Genomic DNA, 22,310 nt, shown 5'->3' with positions numbered 1-22,310 from the left:
TTATGAGCATGCTGTTATTTGAATGGAAATTAGGTTTTGAGTAGACGTTTTATGATTAAATTGATTGTCTTTGAGTGTGGTTTAATGAATGGTGTTTATGAATGGAATTGAATGATGTTTGGACTGTGATGGAATGCATTCTATGTTGGAAATTTGTGTTGAGAAGGTTAGTGAAGAGGGTGCATTGTTCACATTTTACTTTTGGTGAGTTTTGAGGAAGTGGAGTAGTGAAATTTTGATTTGGAGGTTGGGCACTCAAATGGTCAGTGGTAGTAGTTTAGGTAAGTCATTTGGAGCTTGCTAGAGTCCCTAAGTTGTTCAAAACTGTGCCAAGAGTAGTAGAATGAGATTTGGGTCCCTAGGTTGATGAATTGTGTGTTTTGAAGTGGGAATTGTCTAGTGGCCACTTTAGAATGAGGTTAGAAAGGTTTAGACACACTTAGTCAATTAAAATTAAGTATATAACTCAATCTAGGAGGGTTAGAAGTTGGGGAAAATAGTTGGAGTTGGTAAATTTGGACTAAGTTGCGTAATTCTACAGATGTTGTGTTGCAGATTATGCAGACTCGTTGAGCGAGTGGAATCGCTTAGTGAGTGGTTGTAGAGGTTAGCTCTCTGTCTAAGGATTTACACAACGAGGTGGTGCGCTGAGCGAATGGTTGAGGTCTGTGAGCATTGTAAGTTTTATTTGATCAGTGAAAGGGGGCACTTAGCGAGAGAGTTGGATGTCTGGTACTATTGGTAGTTTAATTTGCACAACGATTTGGATTGTTGAGCGAGTGTTTGCAGAGGTTGGCTCACTGTTAGTGGATTGGGTCACTGTGCGAGTAAAGTAAGGTTTATGGTTTCAAATGGTGTGGAAGAGAATTCCAAGGAGGAATTTCTCAGTGGTAATTGTCAAGTTTGTAAGTTTGAATATGGGAAGCTCAGTCTTGGAGTCCATCCTGACATTCTAATGGTCACCTATTCTCAAGTAGAGAGGGGTGAGGCATGTCGTGAGAATACTAGGAGGTCCTAGCCTAGGGGCTTTTCCTTGGCCTAAGGTGAGTGATAACAGACTAATCTTGTGTGGTAGCTTGTGGTGAGCCAATTGTTTCACCACAACAAGTGCACGAACAACCATAATTACATATTCATACTAATCCGGATGGTCAAGTCAAGGGCTGATTAAATATAAAGTTAGTTGTGTTTGATATGTTTGTGTTATAATTCTTGAAAGTTTAATTTTATGCATACTCATTACTTGTTTTCTTCTAGCTTATCCTTCTAGCTGTATTTGTGTTGTATGTTTTTCTTGTTATCTATTTGTGCTATGATCATCTGGTGGATGTGAGCAGAGGGAGGTGAGATGTCCTTGGAGCATACTCTTGATGAAGGTGATGCTGCTCAGTAGTTACCTTCTTGTTGTATTTTGTAAATAGTTTTGTATAAAATGTTTGTTTATAAAGTTTAATTTTATAGTCTGTTTTGGGATGACGGTAAGATTTTACTATGATAGTTAATAACTATTTTATCATATCTTATTGTGACGACTCTTTTATATAGTATTATACTATATTTTTGGAATATATATATATATATATATATATATATATATATATATATAAATGAAAATTTCATTTTTTACATAATCGTTTTTCTTTTCTTCGTTATTAATTATAATATAATAATAATAATATTAACACTAATAATAATATAATTATAATTTTATTATTAATAATATGAATAACAATATTACTATTATTAATAGTAATTATTATTATTATTTTTATTGTTTCAATTTTAAATTACAACTTAATATATATATATATATATATATATATATATTAATGAGAAAGAATCGATTTCATTATTTACTTAATTATTTCTTTTTCCTCGTTATTAATCATGATATAATAATAATAATATTAACATTAATAATAATAATAATATAATTATAATTTTATTACTAATAATATTAACAATAATATTACTATTATTAATGGTAATTATTATTATTATCTTTATTATTTTAATTTTAAATTACAACTTCAATATATATATATATATATATATATTAAAAAATAAAAACTAATTATATATATATATATATATAAAAGAAAAGAAAGTCATTTATATAAATATATACCTATTATTAATAATAATAAAGTAATAATATTTTTGGTATTAATAATATAAACTTTAATAATAATATTAATAATTATTATTATAATAATAATAGTTTTAATAAAGAATAATATTAATAATAAAATATTACTAATAATATTAATAATAACATTATTATTATTATTTTAATTTTAAATTACAACTTGAATATATATATATATATATATATATATATATATATATATATATATATATATATATATATATATATATATATATATATATATATGGTTTAATCATTCACTAAGTCCCTATTTTCGCATGGAATCTCAATTTCGTCCCTTTCTTTCTGAAAATATCAATTGGGTCCCAATTTTATGAAAATTGCAACAAATGGATCCTTTCCGTTAAATAGTGTCAAACGGCGTTACGGTGTGTTTGACGTGGCACGCTGTTGTAGACGTGTTATCTGACGTTCTCTGAAGCAGAGTCCCAAACCCTCCGTGCCCGACCTTCTCTGAAAAATAAGCCTGAATCTGAATACCATGAATGTACTATGAATTGAGTTTGAGGAATCCCAGAAACAGGAACAATCATCTTCCATGGAAGACGAAATAGAGAAACAGAAGAAGCACTTAACAATGGTGGAAAGGCTTTCGAAGTGCCCCCAAAGTCGTTCAACAAAGCCCAAATCTTCAACAGAATCTACCTCCTCCGTCCTCTCACACTTCTCCCAACTAAAAACCTCCATAGAGTTCCAACTCCAACAATCCCAATCTCTTTCCTCCGATCCACCAAACCTCAAACTCCATTTCCAAAGCATCTCCGAATCAATCTCCGATCCACATGCTGCTTCTGCTTCAACAGATTCTTTCCCCTACCATGAGTCTCGACACTCTGAAGAACATCAATCGCACTGGTTATGCTGTAATCCAAGTCAAAAACACACACAGGCACAACCCTAAAATAATCTGGTGCAACCGTTTCGAATCCAAATACTCACAATCAAAGTATAATTATCAAACAAAAACCTAGATGAGGCAGGTGAGGTCGGCGACGCAAGCCTTGTAGGCGCTCTAGATGAGGCAGGTGAGGTCGGCGACGCAAGCCTTGCTTGATTTGGGACGGCTGTGGACAGCGGCAAGGGGGTGAAACTCGCCGCGGGGGATGAAGCCGTCATCGGAGATTACGGGGTCGTAGTCAACCAGACCGGCGTGGAGGTAGATCCAGAAGTAGCAATCTCTGGAAGTGAAGAAGGTGTCAAAGCATTTGGTGAAAGCGGGGGAGGATTCTCAGGGGGACCAGGTGTAGGCGTAGGGTTTGGGATCCGACTCAGCGTGCCACGTCAACCACACACTAACGCCGTTGGGTCCAATTTAACGGTAGGGACCCAATTGTTGCAATTTTCATAAAATTAGGACCCAATTGAGAAACCAAAAAAGAACAGGACAAAATTGAGATTCTCCTCGAAAAATAGGAACCTCTTGAATGATTAAACCTATATATATGTGTGTGTATTATTACACATATATATTAATTATTATTATCATAATTATAATTGTAAATATAAAAATAACATTTTTTAAATAACAATTTAAATTTTATTTTAAGATAATTTTTACTATTTGTATTTAAACTTAAGAATAAAATATTAATTATTTACATTTATCTATCCATTTAAATTCTTTAATTCAAATAGCACAATAATATCTTATCTGTCTCCTCAACTAAAATCATCTCATAAATCCAGTGTAAAAGTTTGCCATAATATTTTTTCACCCTCCATTTTTTTAAAATGTTACCACATTAATAGAATACATCTCTCAATAAAGAACTATCATTAATATCTATTTATCAGTTCTTCCAATGTAAGCACTAAAATTATTACACAAGTACATGTGGAAAACCATTAACAAGCGTTTGAAACAGCCAACAGAAACCGTAAACTTAATTAACATCATTCGATATATATTAATAAAAAAGCTAAACAAGGGGCAACAAAACCACAAACAGTTCATGGTTTAGGATATTAACAATTTTCACATTCAAAATTGTAAATGGTTTTTAACAAATCAAATGAAGCCACGTTTCTTTTTCCTTTCTGCATCGTTGCAGTTTTTCTTTTTCCTGGAAAATTATTTTCAATAAACCACCGTAGTCAGCCTCTGGTATCCCAATTTTCCGACCAACAAGATCTAATTAAAAACAAAACAACTACTTAACCAACACAGACATACAAACAAACACGTTTAAATAAACTAACCCAGCAATATTAAGAAAAGAAAAACAATTAAAAGACGAGAACTGAATTGACGTTGGACTTGAATCAAGATAATACGATACGATGATATATGAGAAAATGGAGGCACAATTAAATGTATAAACAACAAAGGGCACAATGTTTCATGTTCAATTCTATTACAGATTGAAATTAAAACCCACCTCAGGAAATCTATCCACGATTGGTTACAGGAATTCGTCAATTGAAACGTGAATTGATCAATTGGAACGAATCCATTGGCCGTTGATCCACTCCTGGTGAACCCTAATTGCGGAGGCGGGGTACAAGATCTCCTCGTGAGTGGTGGAAAAGTATACATAGTAGCGGTCGAGGTCGACTTTGCCGGTGATTTCGCCGACCCACCAGCCGTCGTTGTCGAAGGCGTCGACGCGCTGGTAGCGCGCGAAGGAGGAGGAGGTGGCGATGCGCGGAGGCTTAGGGCGGAGCTCTCTGGGGAAGACGGTCAGCGTGAGCGGCTTGGATTCATCGTCTTCGAGCAGCGTGTCGTAGCGTACGACGTAGAGACCGTTGTCGAGAGCCGACACGACGGTGGCGAGGTAGTAGGAGCCGAAGAAGCCCTCCTCGTTGCTACACACCTCCACCTTGTCGCCGGGGCGAAAATTCACCTTCTTTCGCGGTGGACGCATTGAAGAAGAAAAGGGGAGGTTCTTGAAAGCGGTGATGGTGAACACTGTTGAAAAAAGACAGAGTGTTGTTTCTGTGGGGGGTTCCCTCTCCGTATATTGTTCTTCTTATTATATATATGGTGTTTTTTTTTATGGATTTATTATTATTATCATGGTAATTTAATGGATTTATTAAAAAATACTTTAAATTAAAATTATTCCTATGAATCTAAAAAGTAAGATATATGAGATTTAATTTTCAAAATATTTAAGTGTATAAAATTGTAGTAATATCCATTTATATTTTTACATTATATCGGATTCTTATCACTTCGCCAACATGAATCTATTTAATCAATTTTGTTTCTTTGCTTTTATTCTTTTTTTCAACCGTTTATTTCATTAGTATTTTTCTTTTTTCAGTTTTGATTAAATCTTGCAGCTAAATCTTTGGGTACAAACTTAAATTTTTAAAGAAGATATAATATTTTAATAGAAAAAAAGATAAATTTCTTAAATTACTTTTGAGCTTATAAACATAATTCAACGTAAACAAACAATGGGATATTTGGGTTAAGAAAGAATAGCACTTTATTCTGATAACAATAATGGTGATTAATTGATGTATAGTTATTTTCTATTGCAGTACATTATCTACGAGGACGATTGATTAAATTATCTTGTAACATTTTAAATATGTTTTGATTAATGCTTCTTATTCAACCTATTAGGATGAACTTTTTAAAATAATTTTTCATATATACTTCACTAATTAGAAATTATTATAAAGTAAAATTTCTTTTTATTCGTATTCAACTAATTAAAATTGTTCTATATGTAATTTTTTTAATTATAAAATTTAATTAAAATTGTTCTATATATAATTGAATACACTGTAAAGAAATTTACATCATCTTATAAGTAATTTAATTAATTTTTGTTTTTATCGGAGTTTAAAGCGTCAATCTTCTTATAGATGATAAAATTTGAATGGTTTGATGACTTTTAATGAATGCTTTTAAGAACTGAAACACATAATAAGATATATTTATAAAACATTCTCCAACACTAAAAGTCAGTAAAAAAAATTATTTATATAAATAAAACATGAGAGATGGTATCATTTCCTAAACTTTTAAAAAATTAATTGTAAAATCTAAAATATCAATAATAATAAAACTTACTATGACGCAATTAATATAATAAAAATAATATAAATTTATCTAATGTACCATATATTATATATGTTGATACATAATATTAAGGAATATATGAAATATAATTAAATTATCAAAATTTAACCATTTTAGATAAAGACATTAATTGAACCTAATTGGATCAAACTCTTTATTGGGTGAGATAATACAATTTTATTTATATTCAACTTACTTTTTAAGTATAAGACTCTAGTAATTGGATAAATTCATTTAAAGAGATACAAATTTCAAACATAAATATAATATTTTAACATTTTCGTGAGAAAATGAAGTGAAAAAAAAACTAAAATATAAACAAGTTTAACACATGATTGTTAGATAATAGAATATTTTAAGCATGTTAAGTAAGGTTAAAATTTTTATTTTGTATACATGAAAAAAAAAACTTTCGTAGCTGTGTTGATTATTTTTATATCTAAAAATAAAAGTGAAAGCAGATGTAATTATTTCCAAGATAATCAAAGAACGTACACCTACATATTCGTTACAGTATAATGTATACCCATATCATCAAATACTCATATTACAATATTAATTTTTTATGGTCAAATTCTAATGAGACCGTCCACTTTTCTTAGAAAAACATGGTCTGTAATTTATTGAAGATTAATTCACTTTACAGTAGGAACTATATCTTTTATTAAGAACATAACAAAGGATAACGAAAGTCATTTTATGAAAAGTATGAAAGGCTAAATGTTATAAATAATGATTAAATATAATTTTAGTTTTTAAATTTATGCGAAATAAGAATTTATCTTTGTTTAAAATTTTAATATATTTTGGTAAGTTAACTTTAAAAATAAAAAGATATAATTCTTTTAATCAAAATATTTCAACTTTATTTTACATGTTAAATTGTCTTTATAATTGACATTTGAATTATAGTATGTCAAACAGTATAAAAAACTCAAAGGTGAACTTAAAACTACTTGACACGTAATTTTTTTTAATACAATTGAGTGAGAAGAATTATATTTATTTATTTTTAAAGTTTTAGAACCAAATTATATTAGAGTTTCAACCAGGACAAATTTCAATTTTACAGTTCAAGTTTAGAAATTAAAAACATATTTAACCTATAAACAAAGTATTTGATGTCATAAAACCAAGTTAAAGTTGATAAGATGTAGTTGATAGGCTTATTGGCATCAATGTTTTTCGTGCACCTCCATAATTTTTTTTCATTTATTTATAAAACAAGTTCTACTATAACTTTTTGGATTATGGAATCTAAAAGTTAAAAATAATGTATAGATTATGTAACTAAGTTAAGAAGCTACTTTTTTGTCCTTAGACAATTCAAAATGATTTGAGGATTATGTGATTCGAAAGTTAAATGACTTTTAGATTGTGCAAGTTGGAAGTAATTGCTTTCTTCGCCGTTTCCAAATCTTAGAAGTTAAAATCAATTTTTGATTTCTGCATACAAAATATGAAAATAACAAAATAATAAATGAATTTGAGTTTTGTATGGAAGTGCATGAAGAGACATATGGAGGTGCACAAATAAACTACCCTAGCCTACAACTTCACCCATAAATGAATTTGAATTGATTATCAATCATTCATACCCTATTGAATAACCTCGAGAAGAGGCTACTCTTATCCATCAAGGAAACTCAACCTCTATCTTACACTACAACATGGATCACTGAGGAGAAAGTGATAAGATTATTACATCAACAAAAAAAGGGAAGAACAAGTTGCTCTTCAATGCTACTAAGAAGAGCAACATGAATTTATAATTGCTTGAACAAAATAAATGGGTAGTTACATCGTGTGTACGTGCATCAAATAATAATATATCAATTTACACACCTTATGAGGGATTAACTCGATCAAATTTACTATAGAGTGTCTACCACAAAAGAATAATGACAATAAATAAACTCGCAAATACAAACAATGTAAGGTATATAATAAAAGGAAGTGAAAGAAAGAATCACACACATACATTAAGAGGGTTCAATGAAGTGTTAACGAACTTTAATCTATGTCTACAGGAGTATTCATTAAACTCAGAGATTACAACTCCTAATTTCTCTCTCTTAACAAACTCTCATTCAAGTACAACTTAATCATTAGTCATAACTGATCGTACAAAGATCCTTTTTATATACCAAAATCATTATAACTAACACACATGGAACACACCTAAACTAATGAGGAACATATATGAATAATACATCTTTTTATAAACCTTTGAAAAGTCAATTAAATTGTTTTAATAGATGGTCCAAGTCTCAATAAACGCTAAAAAATTAGACAATATTAAGACCATGTACTAAATATGATAGAAGTTGCATATCAAATACTCGATGATCTATCATGGTTATACAATCTAAGAACCTATGAAAAGGATTTTGCTGAACCAAATTTCACACATCTAATGTTAAAAATGCACGTATTAATGATTGATATTTATTGAGAAAATTCAAGTTATGATAGCTCCCATTTAACAATACATTAAAAAACTTGATATTATTGAAGGATTCAATTCACCAATGGAGTAGATCCCATCTCCTTCGAGTCACGATTGTTCTCCTTTGTGCATCGTCAGCAAGTTTGTTCTTTTGTTGTTTTCTATGATTTTTGCCTTGATTTGCCCTAACTTGTGAAAAAATTATCAAAACTTGCTTTGGTGATGGAAACTAGTCCAGATTGAGCAAATAAGAAATAAGTTAGATTTGGAATTTTGATTCTCAATCTTAGCCCTACTTGAGTTGTAATTTTTCAAAGTTCATTTGAAAGGCAAAGTAAAAAAAAGTTGTAGGAAGTTTGAAAGGTGCATTAAATTTTGGGTGTCTCCTATAGAATCCATTTGACAATAACAATGCATATTTACTTTCAACTAAAACTATTCACACATACCAATTATCCTTTTTCTTCACGTTCATGCATTCAAAATGAAAAAAGAGAGGCCCATTTAGCCATAAAAAACATGCATTAAAAAACATGCATTACATGTACATTTAGTAAAGAAGAAACTGTAAAATAAAAAAGATTGAAAAAATAATAATGGATCAGCGCGCAAGCTTACTCGATGACAAAGCAAATTACCATTGTTAGTTTGTTTAAGCATATCAAGACCCAATTCAATTTTAACGAACTAGTAGTGAGACGAGTTCAAACAGGTTAGACTCACCCATTTTGTCATCCCTAATCATTGACAAGTGATGAAATTTAGTAAGTTTGGTGACAAGTGTTGAAATTAAGTAATTTGAAATTTATTTAATTATGTTAGGATGCAACTCAATTTTAGCGAACCAGTGGGATGAGTCCAAAGAGGTCAGACTCACTCATTTTGTTGCTCCTAATCATATAGGAAGTTTAGTGGTAAGTAATGAAATTTAGTAAGTTTGGTAACAAGTGCTAAATTAAATAACTTTGATGACAAATGCTTAAATTTAGTTGAAAAGAAGACAAATTTATATATTGATAAATGGTAGGTCGAAAATATGATATATTTCGCTTTAATAAATTTATTGAAAAATTAGGTTTAACATGGTAAAAATAATTTCAATGCATATAAGTGATTGATTTATTTATTGATAAACAAACTAATTATAATATGATTTTTATATTCAAAATTTTCTTTTAATATAAATTGTAATTATAGCTATTTTATCAAATATAAAGTTGATGTTAATAATTAGTTTATGTTAATACTTTTAGAAGTGATGATATTAATTGATAATACTTTTTTCATGAAAAATCTCTTTTCGTTTAAAATAATATAAAAAACAATCCATTGCTAAAATAATTATATAAACTAATAGTTGTTTTTTTTCTGTTTTAAAAAAGTATTGGTTTTTTATGTTTAAAGTAAATTGGAAAATTTAGTATATATACATAATTAATTTTATAAAAATATTTATTTAATTATTTTATATTATAAAAATGAATTAATTTTTATATTAAATTTAGTGACTTAATATAATTATTATTGTTAATTGAAATAAAAATTTTAAATTATTATTTATATTGAATATTTACCTTTTTCTATTATGTATTAATAAGAGAAAGAATCTTACTAATGTCTATCCCCTTTAACAACCACATCATCTTCTTCCTCCCTACAACGATCCTTCTCCTTTCTGTTTCACCATCTCTTGCAAGTACTTGTCATTGTCTCACTCCACCTAACATCTAACACAAAAACTAAATACCCTATAAGTTATTACTATTTCTTTTGTCATTTGCTTTTCTAAACTAAACAATGTACGATTGGTTGCCTTCAAACTAAACTCTTCTTTAGTTTTAGGTTCCAACTTTGCAAGCAAACACATTGCTTTAGCTTGTGCAGTTTGAAAAGATTTAACTTTTGTCTCAAGTCTTTTCGCTTTATGTTTTTCTGTATAATATCTTTGATATTGTTCCTTATACTGATCATGTATATAATTTTTAGTTGAGAATCAAATAATATGAGTTGCTGATATAACTTTCAACAGATGAAATTTAAGGAAATATATAGTTGGAAGTTGCCTCGTTCCTTTTGCCCTTCCCTTCTTGTTACCTTTACTTTTTTTTCCTATCCAACTTTGTAATTCTTATGTATAACACTGTAACTTGAAAAAAAAAAGTTATAAGTTAACTATAATTAATTAATCATAATATATCATAATAACATAATGCAAGAAGAAGATTAAAAGAAAACACTTTAATACTATTTGAATGTTTTATACACTGAAAATTTCACAAGATATTTCTATGTACAAAGCCTAAAACTAAAATAACATAAAAACGGTAAAAGAAAAAATGTTAAGACAATTACAATAAAATGTGTTACATGACCTAATTAATCTTAAAACTATTAGAATGTCTCTAGTGAATGCTGATAAAACTACAAGATGGTCTCCAATATAATGTTTTTTTTATTTCCCTTTATCATATAATTACATCGTTGGACTAAGTTTTTCAGTAGATTGTCTATTGAACATGATTTAAGTCAATCACTACAATTCTTCAACTTGACTCCAAATCTTAGAAGAACTCCTAACATCATCTCCCTTTGCCCTTAAATAAAAAAAAAGCTTAATATCACTTATGGTCTCAATTTTTGTTAGCTTTGTTCGAAATGGTCATAATTTTTTTTTATCTTCAATGTAGTCTTAAAGATCGTAATTTGTGTTCAATTTAGTCATTTTTGCAAACGCCGTTTAAATCGTTAACGACACATCACCAATCAGTGAATTACATGGCAGTTATTAACTAATGTGGCTAGGACTAGAGTTGACTAAGGATGGTCACGCCAATGAGGGCTTGACATGTGGCAACCCCTTTCTTCACCCAAAAATTAGGGTTTCAGATTTGCATCGGCAGATTGGGAAAAAGCTTGGTCGATTGCTGTCACGCGAGAATAGGGTTTCTCCTTCACGGCGGATATGGTGAACTTCGTGACAGTTGGTTTGCTCCTAGGTTTTTATCCTGCAGGTGAATGAAGAAGGCACGGTGGAGAAGCTTGCGGAGAGGCGCTGGTGCGATTTGGGTTTGCGTTAGCGATTTGGATTTTGTTCGTGAGAGGTTGATGATGATGTTGGTGGCTCTTCACCGTTGCGGCGCGAATCACGCTTCTTTTTTGAAGGAGATTTTTGGTTCTGTGGGTTTTGATCTTATGTGTTTCAGGTTGGTGGCGGCTGGTGGAGAATGAAGAAGCTTCATGACGTTGCTCAAAGGTGCGAGGAACTCGTGATTCGGTTTTGCGATGCTTGTGTCGGAGCGTTTGGAACAGCGGCGCGACCACCTGGTTAAGGTTTCAAAATTTCTGATGATGGAGGTGCGAAGATGGTGGCTGGCCGTGAGCATGACGGTGGCGGTTAGGGTTGGTGGCTAGGGTTTCTATGTAGGTGGAAATTAGGGTTTCTGGAGGTAGGAGATGATGATGACATGTCAAGGGTGATGCGTCACTAATTACACAACTGGGCATTTGACCGTTAACGATTTAAACAACGTTTACAAAAAGGACTAAATTGAACACAAATTACAATCTTTAGGACTACATTAAACATAAAAAAATATTATGACCATTTCGAATAAAGTTGACAAAAATTGGGACCATAAATGGTATTAAGCCAAAAAAAAAAGTAGTCCACTTCAAGCACTATTTGAGCCTTAATCTTGATAAGAATTTTGTAAACACATTGGGATTCTCCTATGAGGTTATTTTCTTGATTTTGACTATCCTAAATTCAATAACGTCTTTTACAAAGTGTATTCTAATGTTTATGTATTTTGTCATCTTGTGGTAAATTTAATAATCAACTAGATGTATGATACTTTAACTATGATAATGAATAGTCACATAATCCTTACCCAACTCTCCTATCATCCTCTTTAACCATATTGTGTACTTCAATCCCTTAGTGAACAAAATATATTGGGTAGTAGATAAAGCCACCATTGATTGAAAACTGGTTTTTTAGCAAACTGTAATTCCAAAAAATGTTAAAATATACCGAGAAAGTGGCTTCCTGGTATCAACATTTCTTGCATGCTCAATGTCTATAACCCTCTCTATAATAACTATGTTATTAGTAGATGATCTATACACTAAACCAAATGATATTGTTCTATTTAAATATCTCAACACCACTTCTAAGTCTCCTAAAGAGTATATCCTATATTTGCCATATGTATGTTAGCTACACTAACAACATATGCCAAATCCGATATGCTATAAACCATAACATACATGGGGCTCCCTCCTCTATTAACATATGCTACAGGCTTCATCTCTTTTCTACCTTCCTCAGAACTAGGAGTTTAAACAATTGAGAGCTTTGTGTAGTGTTCCCACATGTTTAGATTCACGCATCCTAAATCTTTCAACCACCTTTGCAAGTATTCTTCCTAAGATAAACATATTACACTAAAAAAAGGATATTCTACGTGGTTTTGATTCCATTTTGCGAGGTTTTTACCCTCTGCAAATTAATTTACAGAGGTTTTTTAAACCTCTATAAATAGGTTTGCCACAATCTATTTGTAGAGGTTCACCACAGATAGGTTTGTGGAAGTTTTTTTTGGAAGGTCTTAACCTTTTCTATTAGTGACTATTATTTTGTGGAGGTTTGAAACCTCCTTTATTTTTAACTATTTTATTGTAGGGATGCCATTTGTGTTGTTGTTTCCTCTAAGCTTCATAAGATTCTGGCAGCTCACATTGGCACTACAAACGTTAATAAGAAACATGAAATGAGTTTGAAAATGAATTATCAACAAAGAAAAACTATTGAATCAACAATACTGAAAATGTTACAATATAAATTGCAACTAACAAACTTCAATATCATTGAGGAAAACAAATTTCCAGCCATGAAGATGAGCTCGAACGACAATGTCCAAGTCCTTAACAGTAGTTTCTCCAACCAACCACCAACTTCCTCTAAAGCTTTTATCCTCCAAACTCCAACAGTTCCATTGATCCCAAAGAAGTTAATAAGAATCTCATTCATGTGTTGCTATACCTCAAAATGAAAAGTTGGGTTAATGTTTTGTAACCTCGTTAGAAGGTTCTCAACCTTGTTCACGAAGGGCCATCTTGCTTGAACAAGTCCCTATTAATCATTATCCTGCACCACCCACACCAATCATATCAAATAAATACATTTACAATTTCACTGCCCTTCGAGCAACAAGACAATTACATTAAAAGCAAATATTAGTTTTATATCTATATTTTATAACTCAACACTACAAAATAACAAACGACATTGAACAAATAAATAATTACCGACCTTAAAGTGAATAACCACTTTTTTAGAAAATATGGAGTAAGCTGAAAATTTGAATAAAAAATTGCAACAAAATCACAGTGTTCAATATAGCTACAATTCATGGTGGATTTCAAATTCCAAACCTTGTACCCATCTCAAATCACGCGATGGTGGTACAAAATGTTGGCATTCTTTTGTTGCCACTTCTAAACCTCCTCCTTTATTAGCAATTGCATTGTTAGGTCATCGAAATCATCCAAAACTTGAATCAACAACTTCCCCTTCGGCCAATCCAAATTACACAGCACACCAATCGATTATTGATAAACCTAAACAAATACACACAGACAAGAAAAAAACATAAACTAGATTGAAATAACGAATCTTAAATTAAACTTATTGACAATAAAATACAACGATAATTTTTTCCACAATTTCTCATTCAAACTTTATATTACTTCTTTCTCATTATACATGGGGATCTGCACAAGAACCATTGGAAAAAAGAAAAACCCTTACTTTCTTTAGGTTTAAGATCTACAATTGCATCCCCACTTTATATTACCCTTACTTTAATGATATTATTTACTGAATCCAGGCCGGTGAGCGCATTAGTTTGTTGAACCTTGGTTGGCAACCACACTTGTTGAGCCCTGACTAACAAGCAATGATGGAAACAAAGACGAGCAATGATAGAGACAAGCGCTTTCTGAACTTAGAATGCAATATAGGTTTGATGAATTAGGACGCGAAGTGAAATTTGGGGAAATTTGAAATGTGTTAGGCTTAGGTTTGGGAAATTTAGGAAAAACATGTGAAATTTAAGCATAGGAGGGAAGGTTGGAAGCTGAAAAGTGTATCATGATTTGTAGAGGTCGTAAACCTCTTCAAAAAAGAATTAAAACCCCATAATTATTAGCCATCAAACAACTTATTGTATTGGAAGGTTTTTATAACCTTCACAAAATAATCCCGACTAAATATCATTTTTTTGTAGTGGTATCTCCATTGTTTGATCCCTCTATATACCCATCCTTAGTATCAGCCTTGCAGGATCAAGATCCTTCATTTTAAACTCTAAGCTTAATTTTTCTTTGACATCCTTTAATTTATTTATAATGGTTGGCTATAAGGATGTTTCCTACATATAAGAGCAAGAACAATACAATATTTTCTTTTCTTTTAGGCTTTGTTCGCTTGAATGGATTTGGGGGAGAGTGGTTGAATGGATTTGAGAGGATTTGAAGATAATTTTTTGTTGTTGTTTATTTGAGTAGATTTGGAGGTAAGTGAGAGTGAATTTGGAAGTAAAGTTTGTGAAAATTAGTGTATGATTTGATTGATGTGACAGATTAAAAAACTATTATACTTGCTCCTCCACAACCCTGTTTATCTTCGGAAATCATCAAATCTTTTGAACCCCTACTTTAAACTTTGTTTCAATCTATGCCATGATTTCTTCAAGAGACAACCTTTCCTTCCTCATTAGTAAACACCTCAAGCTATTGCATGTAAACAATCTCCTCTAGGTTTTTGTTTGGATTCCAAGTCCGGCGAGTGACATTGTTAGGGTCAATCACAATACATTTAAGGTATTTTCTACTTTGGAGACTAAAACTTCGTCACAATATTGTCCTTAAAAGGCGTCTCGAAGGGTCGAAAGAGTATTTAAACTTTCTTAGGCCTCAATTCCTAAGATATGTGAGACTATTAGGCATGGTAGAAACATAAGCCCCTTAGTCGAGGTCTAAGGGGAATAACTGATTATCCCCAATGGGGAGCTTAAGGGACTGATGGTTCATCTAAGAACCTCGTTATCGGCTCCACGGTAGTGATCGTGTCTAATCTCTTGAACGAGCTTTGACCGACTTGTATAGTTTACAAGTGGATTAACCATTCGGTCGAGCTGCATGTAGATTGCTCATTCAGCCAAGTTTGTAGGTTGATTGGCCATTTGGCTGAGCTCGTATGTAGATTGGCCATTCAGTCGAGCTTGTATGTAGATTGACCATTCAATTGAGTTTTATAGGTGCATTGGCCATTTGACCAAGCTTGTATGTAGATTTGTCATTCGGTCAAGCTCATATGTGGATTGGCCATTCAACCGAGTTTGTAGGTGAATTGGCCATTTGATGCAGTTCATATGTGGATTGAGCATTCGACTGAGTTTACAGGTGGATTGGCCACTTGGCCAAGCTCATATGTAGATTTCCATTCGACCGAGCTCGTATATGGATGGTCACTCGGTCGAGTTTGCAGGTGGATTGGTGATTCGGCCAAGCTCGTATGTAGATTGGTCATTCGACCGAGCTCGTATGTAGAATTTCCATTTAGTCAAGCTCGTATGTAGAATTTCCATTTAGTCAAGCTCGTATGTAGATTGGCCATTCGACCGAGTTCGCATGTAGATTGGCTATTTTTATACTTGTTTATGCTTGGATTGATCCGGATTTCTGATGAATTATGTTATGCTTAAGTTAGATTTATATATGTGATGTACATAAATTTGTGATATTGGTTGAATTGGTTTGATGTTTTGTTGTAACTATGAAATTAGATTGATGAACTATGATGATGTGTCATATAGGTTAACTTAGTCCATCTAATGCATTTAAACTTATATTTATATTTTTTATGAACCAAGGAACATGAAGGAGTAATTAGATGGACCAAATTGACAATCTGATACACATATGAGGTTTCTGATTTATGCATTAGCGTTGGACGTCTACTTAGTATTATTGGGCGCCACATGGAAATTCAATTCTAGTGAACTCTAGAGGCTTGACAATTGGGTGCTACCTGAGGATTTAAATCTAGAGAGCTCTAGTGACTTGGACATTGGACGTCAAACTTGAGCCACTAGGCATCAGTTTGGAGTGTTGAGCACTAATACATGGGCGTCAAGCACCAATTAAACCAAAGCTCTATGTTTTGTTCCCAATGAGTGAACTTGATTTTCATTGGGCGACCCTGTTTCTAGTTAGTGTTTGTTGGGCAAGAAAGAAATTCGTTGGACGAGTCTATGATGGAAATGATGGAAATATGATATTTCATTGGTTATCATGATATTGATTGATGTAGTATGACTTAAATGTTGGAATATAATGATAAATGGAAGGAATGTGATTTTGTGTTAATGATGAATATTAGATTGCATAGAGAATGAGTTTTTGTGTCATACAACAATTAGATTAATTGTTTTATTTTATGGATGGACATGTTGTAGGAATGAGAAAGGAAAAATTATGTTCTAGTGGTGATGGTGATAAGTTTCTTATTATTGTTAGTGATTGTGATTGTAAAGTATGGTCATGGTTTCAAAAATTTAAAATGTATTAAAACAAGGAAATGATTGGTATTGATAATATTGTGTGTATTGTATGAATGTGGTCTTTCATAAGGAGAAATGTCATATTGGATAGTATAATGTGTGCTTTGAGTAAGAGTCCATAGGCTTAAGTCATCCTAACTCTACTAAACTCATATACTCATATAGAGAATGAAGTTTAGGTGGTGATAGTTGAATGAGATTCTTGGTCTACAAGACCAATATGAAATAATGTTGTGACTTAAAGGATTGAAGTACTTAACCCTATTTTGAAGGAAGGATTTTTAGACTTGGTAAATCTAGGCCAGGTGTGATATTATACTACAAGGTTACATGATAGGTGCAAAACTTCATAAGTACTCAACTCAATGCATAAGTATTCCCAAAATTGACTCTAGAATATATCTATGTTTTATGAATATTATATGGATATTGAAGGGTAGGATTATATGTATTTCAATGTTTGTTTTAGTAGATGCTTAAATATATAAGTTGTTAAAATTTCACTAGCTTACCATGTTATTTGTTGTGTTGTGGTTTGTCCACTTGCTATAGTCGTATTATATATAAGTAGAACATAATGAGAGTGAAAGAAATGAACAATAATGAAACTATTAAAGATTAAATAGTGAGTAGTTATATTTTAAGTATATACACATTGTATTGTTAGATACTCTTAATTTATAAAATTATATATATATATATATATATATATATATATATTAATCATATTTTTTTCATTAAAAATTATAAATACAAATTATATACTTATAAATACTTAAAATAATTATATTTTAATTAATTGGATAATCTACTTGAGGATACAAATGACAATCATTAAACTACGTGCTAATTCACTAATCTTTTTAATGCTCCATCAAAATTTTATAACATTATTCAACTAACTTTTTAAAGTTAACATGTTTTTGAAATTCATACCAACACTAGTCTCTTAAAATTATTTTATAATTAGAAAATATAATAATAAATAAATAAATAAATAATTAGAAGATAAATTTAAATACTTAAACTTAAACTTATTAACCTAAAAGTTTATAGGTAGTTTATCGATCAAGTTGAAAAAATTATTAAATTTCAATAAATAATTTACATTTAATTTTATTAAAATTTAAAGTTAAAAATGTAGTCAAATAATTTAATTAATTTGATTTAAACTATATGTTTGCTTGTATAGTTTAACATAACATTAATTATTTTTAATAATTATATAACCATTTTCTCACTTAATTTTTGATTAATTTACCTTTATGTATTTATCATGAAATATAACTAAAACGGGTAAACAAGACAATTTCAAAAAATATATTTATTACAATAATTTCATACATATAAATTCAAAACATTAATAAAAATAGAAAACTATAATTTATAGTGGAAATAAATTAATTTAATTTAATTATTTTCGCATCATTCCTAAAATATCCTTTAATTAAGTATGATTTATTTTCAATAATTTTTGTCATGGTCTCAAATTTTAATAAATATTATTTAATAAAAATTAAAATTAAGATCAATAAAATTAATTTACATCAGTTGGCTTTCTTAATTAGTATAATTTTAATTATTTTCACGTATATCAAAGTTTAGAACCTCAGATAAACACTATAGGATTTTAATAGGAAATTATTTTTTATACCTTGAAAAGGGAACATTCTCTGCTGGGAATTATTTAAATTGTATTTTTATAAGTATAAACATGACATGACCTCTAGACAAAAATCTTGTGCGTTCTTATATTTCTGAAAATAACCTTAAAAAAAGTTGTCTTGTCAGAACTCTTCAAAATAATAACATTCCAACTACATCGCTTTTGCTTCCCCTGAACTAGCGTACACCAAAGCCCCTGGCTTTGGTCCTTCGCTAGGGTTTGGGGATTTCCCATTTCCCATTTCGTCAGTTCTACGTTTTCTGTGATCACCTTTTTGCCCCTAAAATTTCCAATCGTCTTCTTCTCTCGGTTCTAAACTTCTCAAGTTCAGAGGTACCTCCTTTATTCTCTATTCTCTATTTTTCTTCAAGTCTTCTTACAAGTTGCAAGCTCTTGCTCTTCATTTTTATTTTTTATTTCTTTTATAAACGATGATATTTTAAGAAACCCAGCACTTTTTTTAAGATTGTTTGAGCATATGGTTTTCTGGGTCAGAGATCAAGGTTTGACTTTTAGTTGAGTTTTCGTAGTTTTTGAATTGGAAGAACATGGCAGTCATGTTATTGAAAGTTGAGATCTTTTAAGATTTGGGTTTCGATTTAGGTATTAGAGTTTTGTTGATCTGTTAACTTGATCGATGTTTGATAGTCGAAAGATTGTCAATTGGATATTTGGTGTGAATTTTGTTGGACTGTTGAGGATACTTTGAATTCCTTATGTTCAGTAACTTATTGGAAGTGAAACTGAAACAGAGAAATTGAATGCAGTTGTTTTTGAGGTGTTTCATGTGATCTTTGTTGTTCTGGTTCGGTTTGTTGGGGATCTCGAGTGGGACTTTTGCTGAAGGCTGTGACTCCGTAGCAATGCCTGAAAATCAGGGCTCTTCTTCGTCGCTGTCCTCGTTTGGTCGTTCATTATTTGGTGTGAGGCAGGAGCAAGTTCATTCCGTGGAAGCAAGTCATGAATCCGATTCCTGTAATTTAGAGCTTGGATTATTTCAAAAGCGTGTTACAGATAGGTTCCAAGACCTTTCTGTGGCTAGTGATGAGGAGTTTCTCACAATTAGTTGGATCCAGAAGGTCCTCGATGCGTTTATTCTCTGCCAAGAGGAATTCAGAGCCATTCTGTTGAATAACAAAGAGCATGTCACCAAATCCCCGCTGGATCGAATGGTTTCCGAATTCTTTGATAGATCAGTAAAGGCGCTTGACATTTGTAATGCAAGCAGAGATGGGATTGAGAAGATTCGCACATGGCAAAAACATCTGGAAATTGTCTTTTGTGCCTTTGGTTCAACTAAGAGAGCATTAACTGAAGGGCAGTTCCGTAGAGCAAGAAAGGCGTTGATGGATTTAGCATTGGCTATGCTTGACGAGAAAGAATCTGGATCAATCTTTTCTCAGCGTAATAGGTCTTTTGGGCGACATAACTCTAGCAAGGATCATCACTCAACAGGGCATTCAAGATCACATTCGTGGAGTGTCTCCCGCTCCTGGTCTGCATCCAAGCAACTACAGTCCATTGCGAATAACCTTGTTCCACCTCGTCCTACTGAGATTGCTGCTACAAGCAGGCTTGCGATTCCGGTTTATACAATGAACTGCATTCTGCTGATAGTTCTGTGGACCCTTGTTGCAGCTATTCCTTGTCAGGATAGGGGTCTAAGCATTCATTTTTCAGTCCCACGGCAATTATCCTGGAGTACTCCGGTTTCTGTACTTCATGAACGGATCACTGAGGAGTCAAAAAAGAGAGAGCGGCGAAACTCGAATGGCTTGTTGAAGGAGATACACCAGATTGAGAGTAGCAGCCGCCGCATGACTGACCTGATAGATTCAGCTCAGTTTCCATTGGCAGATGACCAGAAAACACAAATTGATTGTGATGTGATGGAGCTAATGCATGTCTGTGAAGCTTTAAGAAATGGGTTGGACCCATTGGAGCGCCAAGTGAGAGAGGTCTTCCGGAAGATAATGGCATGTCGAACTGAGGGGCTTGATTACCTTGGCACGTCTAGCCATAATGAGCAATGAAAATGGTGGGTTGTTGATGAGCTATCAGATGTACAAATTTGCAGAGCGTGTACATTTTTAAACTTCTTACCATCGTTTTTTGAGAGGAGGAATGACTCGGCAAGACAAACAGATAAATCTTTTAGCTCTCTTGTAATGCATTGTATTATTCTCAGTACTTGTTTGAAAAAAAGAATGGTCAGTTTACAAATTGAATAGTTTATAGTTTCTTTGCTTTGCTATATAAAATGGTGTTTTTGTTGCAATTGTATGCGGTCATCTTTAATGCAGCAAGTATAACTTCAGGAAGAAGGCACTTACACAATGCCTTGAAGGGAACTTGGACAAAGGGTCTAATGAAGGGCGTTTCAATTGAATAGATGTACAAGATTATTAGTTGAAATTTTATTCTTTGTTTGTACCCAAAACATGGGGAGAGAGGATGGGCAGAAATTATCCATTTTACATTTGTTTTCATTACAGTCCAATCTTTTTCTGATAGAGACAACTTACATTGAAAAGAAACGCAGAATGAAGAGAAACTGATGGGGGTGAGTGGAAATTTAGTCAGCTGATAGAATAAACTTGTCTTATCTTTCTGTATATATATACATCTATTTGACAATATTTGGTTAATTCCTTTGTGATTTTAGGGCTTATTTTAGTGTTTATGTATAAATGAAAAAAAAACATTTTTCATGAACTTAAATTGATTTATTTATAACTTAAATTATATCTCTGGTGTCACTTTTTAAAAATTTTGATTATATAAATAAACTAACTTTGGTTTATTGAGATATTCATTTATTGTTTTCGTTCTAGCGTTTTCTCCTTTAAAGGTGTTTATTAAGAAGCTTGTTTACACGTAATCATAGTATATTTGTCCAAAGCTTCTAGAATCTTATTGTTTTGCGTAATATTTCTAGATTTGAAAAAAGAAAATTGCTGTTTGTGTTTCTACCATGAGCACTTGCAGCTAAGAGCTTCTTAGATTATCCTTTATTTAGCCAATCATACAAAGCAAAGCGCCGGTAGAACGTACATTTGATATCTCGCTTGGTACTAATAATACTATGTATTCAGTTTTTGCACATGTTCGTTTTCCACTTTCCCCAAGTATGATACACAGTACACCCTTAAATAAAAGGCATCTATGTTCAGACTACTCAAATACTACGCAGATATCTGACTCGAAGAATTTAGTTTGGATGCATTATTCAGTATTCATCCAATGAAGCACTGAACTCTGAACCAGTATTACGTTTAATCTACAGTAAGGTATATTTAATCTGCGCAAACAAGTACATAAATAAGAACAAACAGAACTAGTAACAGGTTTAAAAGGCACTA

The 22,310-nt window shown here is 31.7% G+C and overlaps 2 protein-coding genes across 4 annotated transcripts; one reads left to right on the top strand and one right to left on the bottom strand.

Annotated features, from left to right (window-relative positions):
* Positions 1 to 4,456: 4,456 nt before the first annotated feature.
* On the bottom strand, positions 4,457 to 5,136 carry LOC108337788 (protein AGENET DOMAIN (AGD)-CONTAINING P1). Its single transcript, XM_017574384.2, has one exon. The coding sequence runs from the start codon at positions 5,032 to 5,034 to the stop codon at positions 4,606 to 4,608; it is 429 nt and encodes a 142-aa protein (XP_017429873.1). The 5' UTR covers positions 5,035 to 5,136; the 3' UTR covers positions 4,457 to 4,605.
* A 13,891-nt stretch (positions 5,137 to 19,027) lies between these two features.
* On the top strand, positions 19,028 to 21,223 carry LOC108324473 (protein ROH1). 3 transcript variants are annotated; one of them, XM_017557445.2, is made up of 2 exons: positions 19,028 to 19,281; positions 19,716 to 21,223. In XM_017557445.2, exon 2 carries the CDS (start codon positions 19,812 to 19,814, stop codon positions 20,979 to 20,981), a length of 1,170 nt encoding a protein of 389 aa, XP_017412934.1. In that variant the 5' UTR covers positions 19,028 to 19,281; positions 19,716 to 19,811; the 3' UTR covers positions 20,982 to 21,223. The 3 variants fall into 3 exon arrangements, with proteins under 3 accessions (XP_017412934.1, XP_017412981.1, XP_052734274.1); XM_017557492.2 differs by having other exon boundaries at positions 19,041 to 19,281; positions 19,701 to 21,223; XM_052878314.1 differs by having other exon boundaries at positions 19,041 to 19,281; positions 19,673 to 21,223.
* Positions 21,224 to 22,310: the final 1,087 nt, after the last annotated feature.

The sequence above is a fragment of the Vigna angularis genome, chromosome 1 (genome assembly GCF_016808095.1).
Source record: "Vigna angularis cultivar LongXiaoDou No.4 chromosome 1, ASM1680809v1, whole genome shotgun sequence".
In the NCBI taxonomy this organism is placed as follows: domain Eukaryota; kingdom Viridiplantae; phylum Streptophyta; class Magnoliopsida; order Fabales; family Fabaceae; genus Vigna; species Vigna angularis.
The sequence above is the reverse complement of the archived record's forward strand: the minus strand, read 5'-3'. Positions and strand labels throughout refer to the sequence as shown.

Bases quoted from the DNA above. Each gene is read 5' to 3' on its own strand.
- LOC108337788 (XM_017574384.2), bottom strand. From the start codon at position 5,034: ATGCGTCCACCGCGAAAGAAGGTGAATTTTCGCCCCGGCGACAAGGTG.
- LOC108324473 (XM_017557445.2), top strand. From the start codon at position 19,812: ATGCCTGAAAATCAGGGCTCTTCTTCGTCGCTGTCCTCGTTTGGTCGT.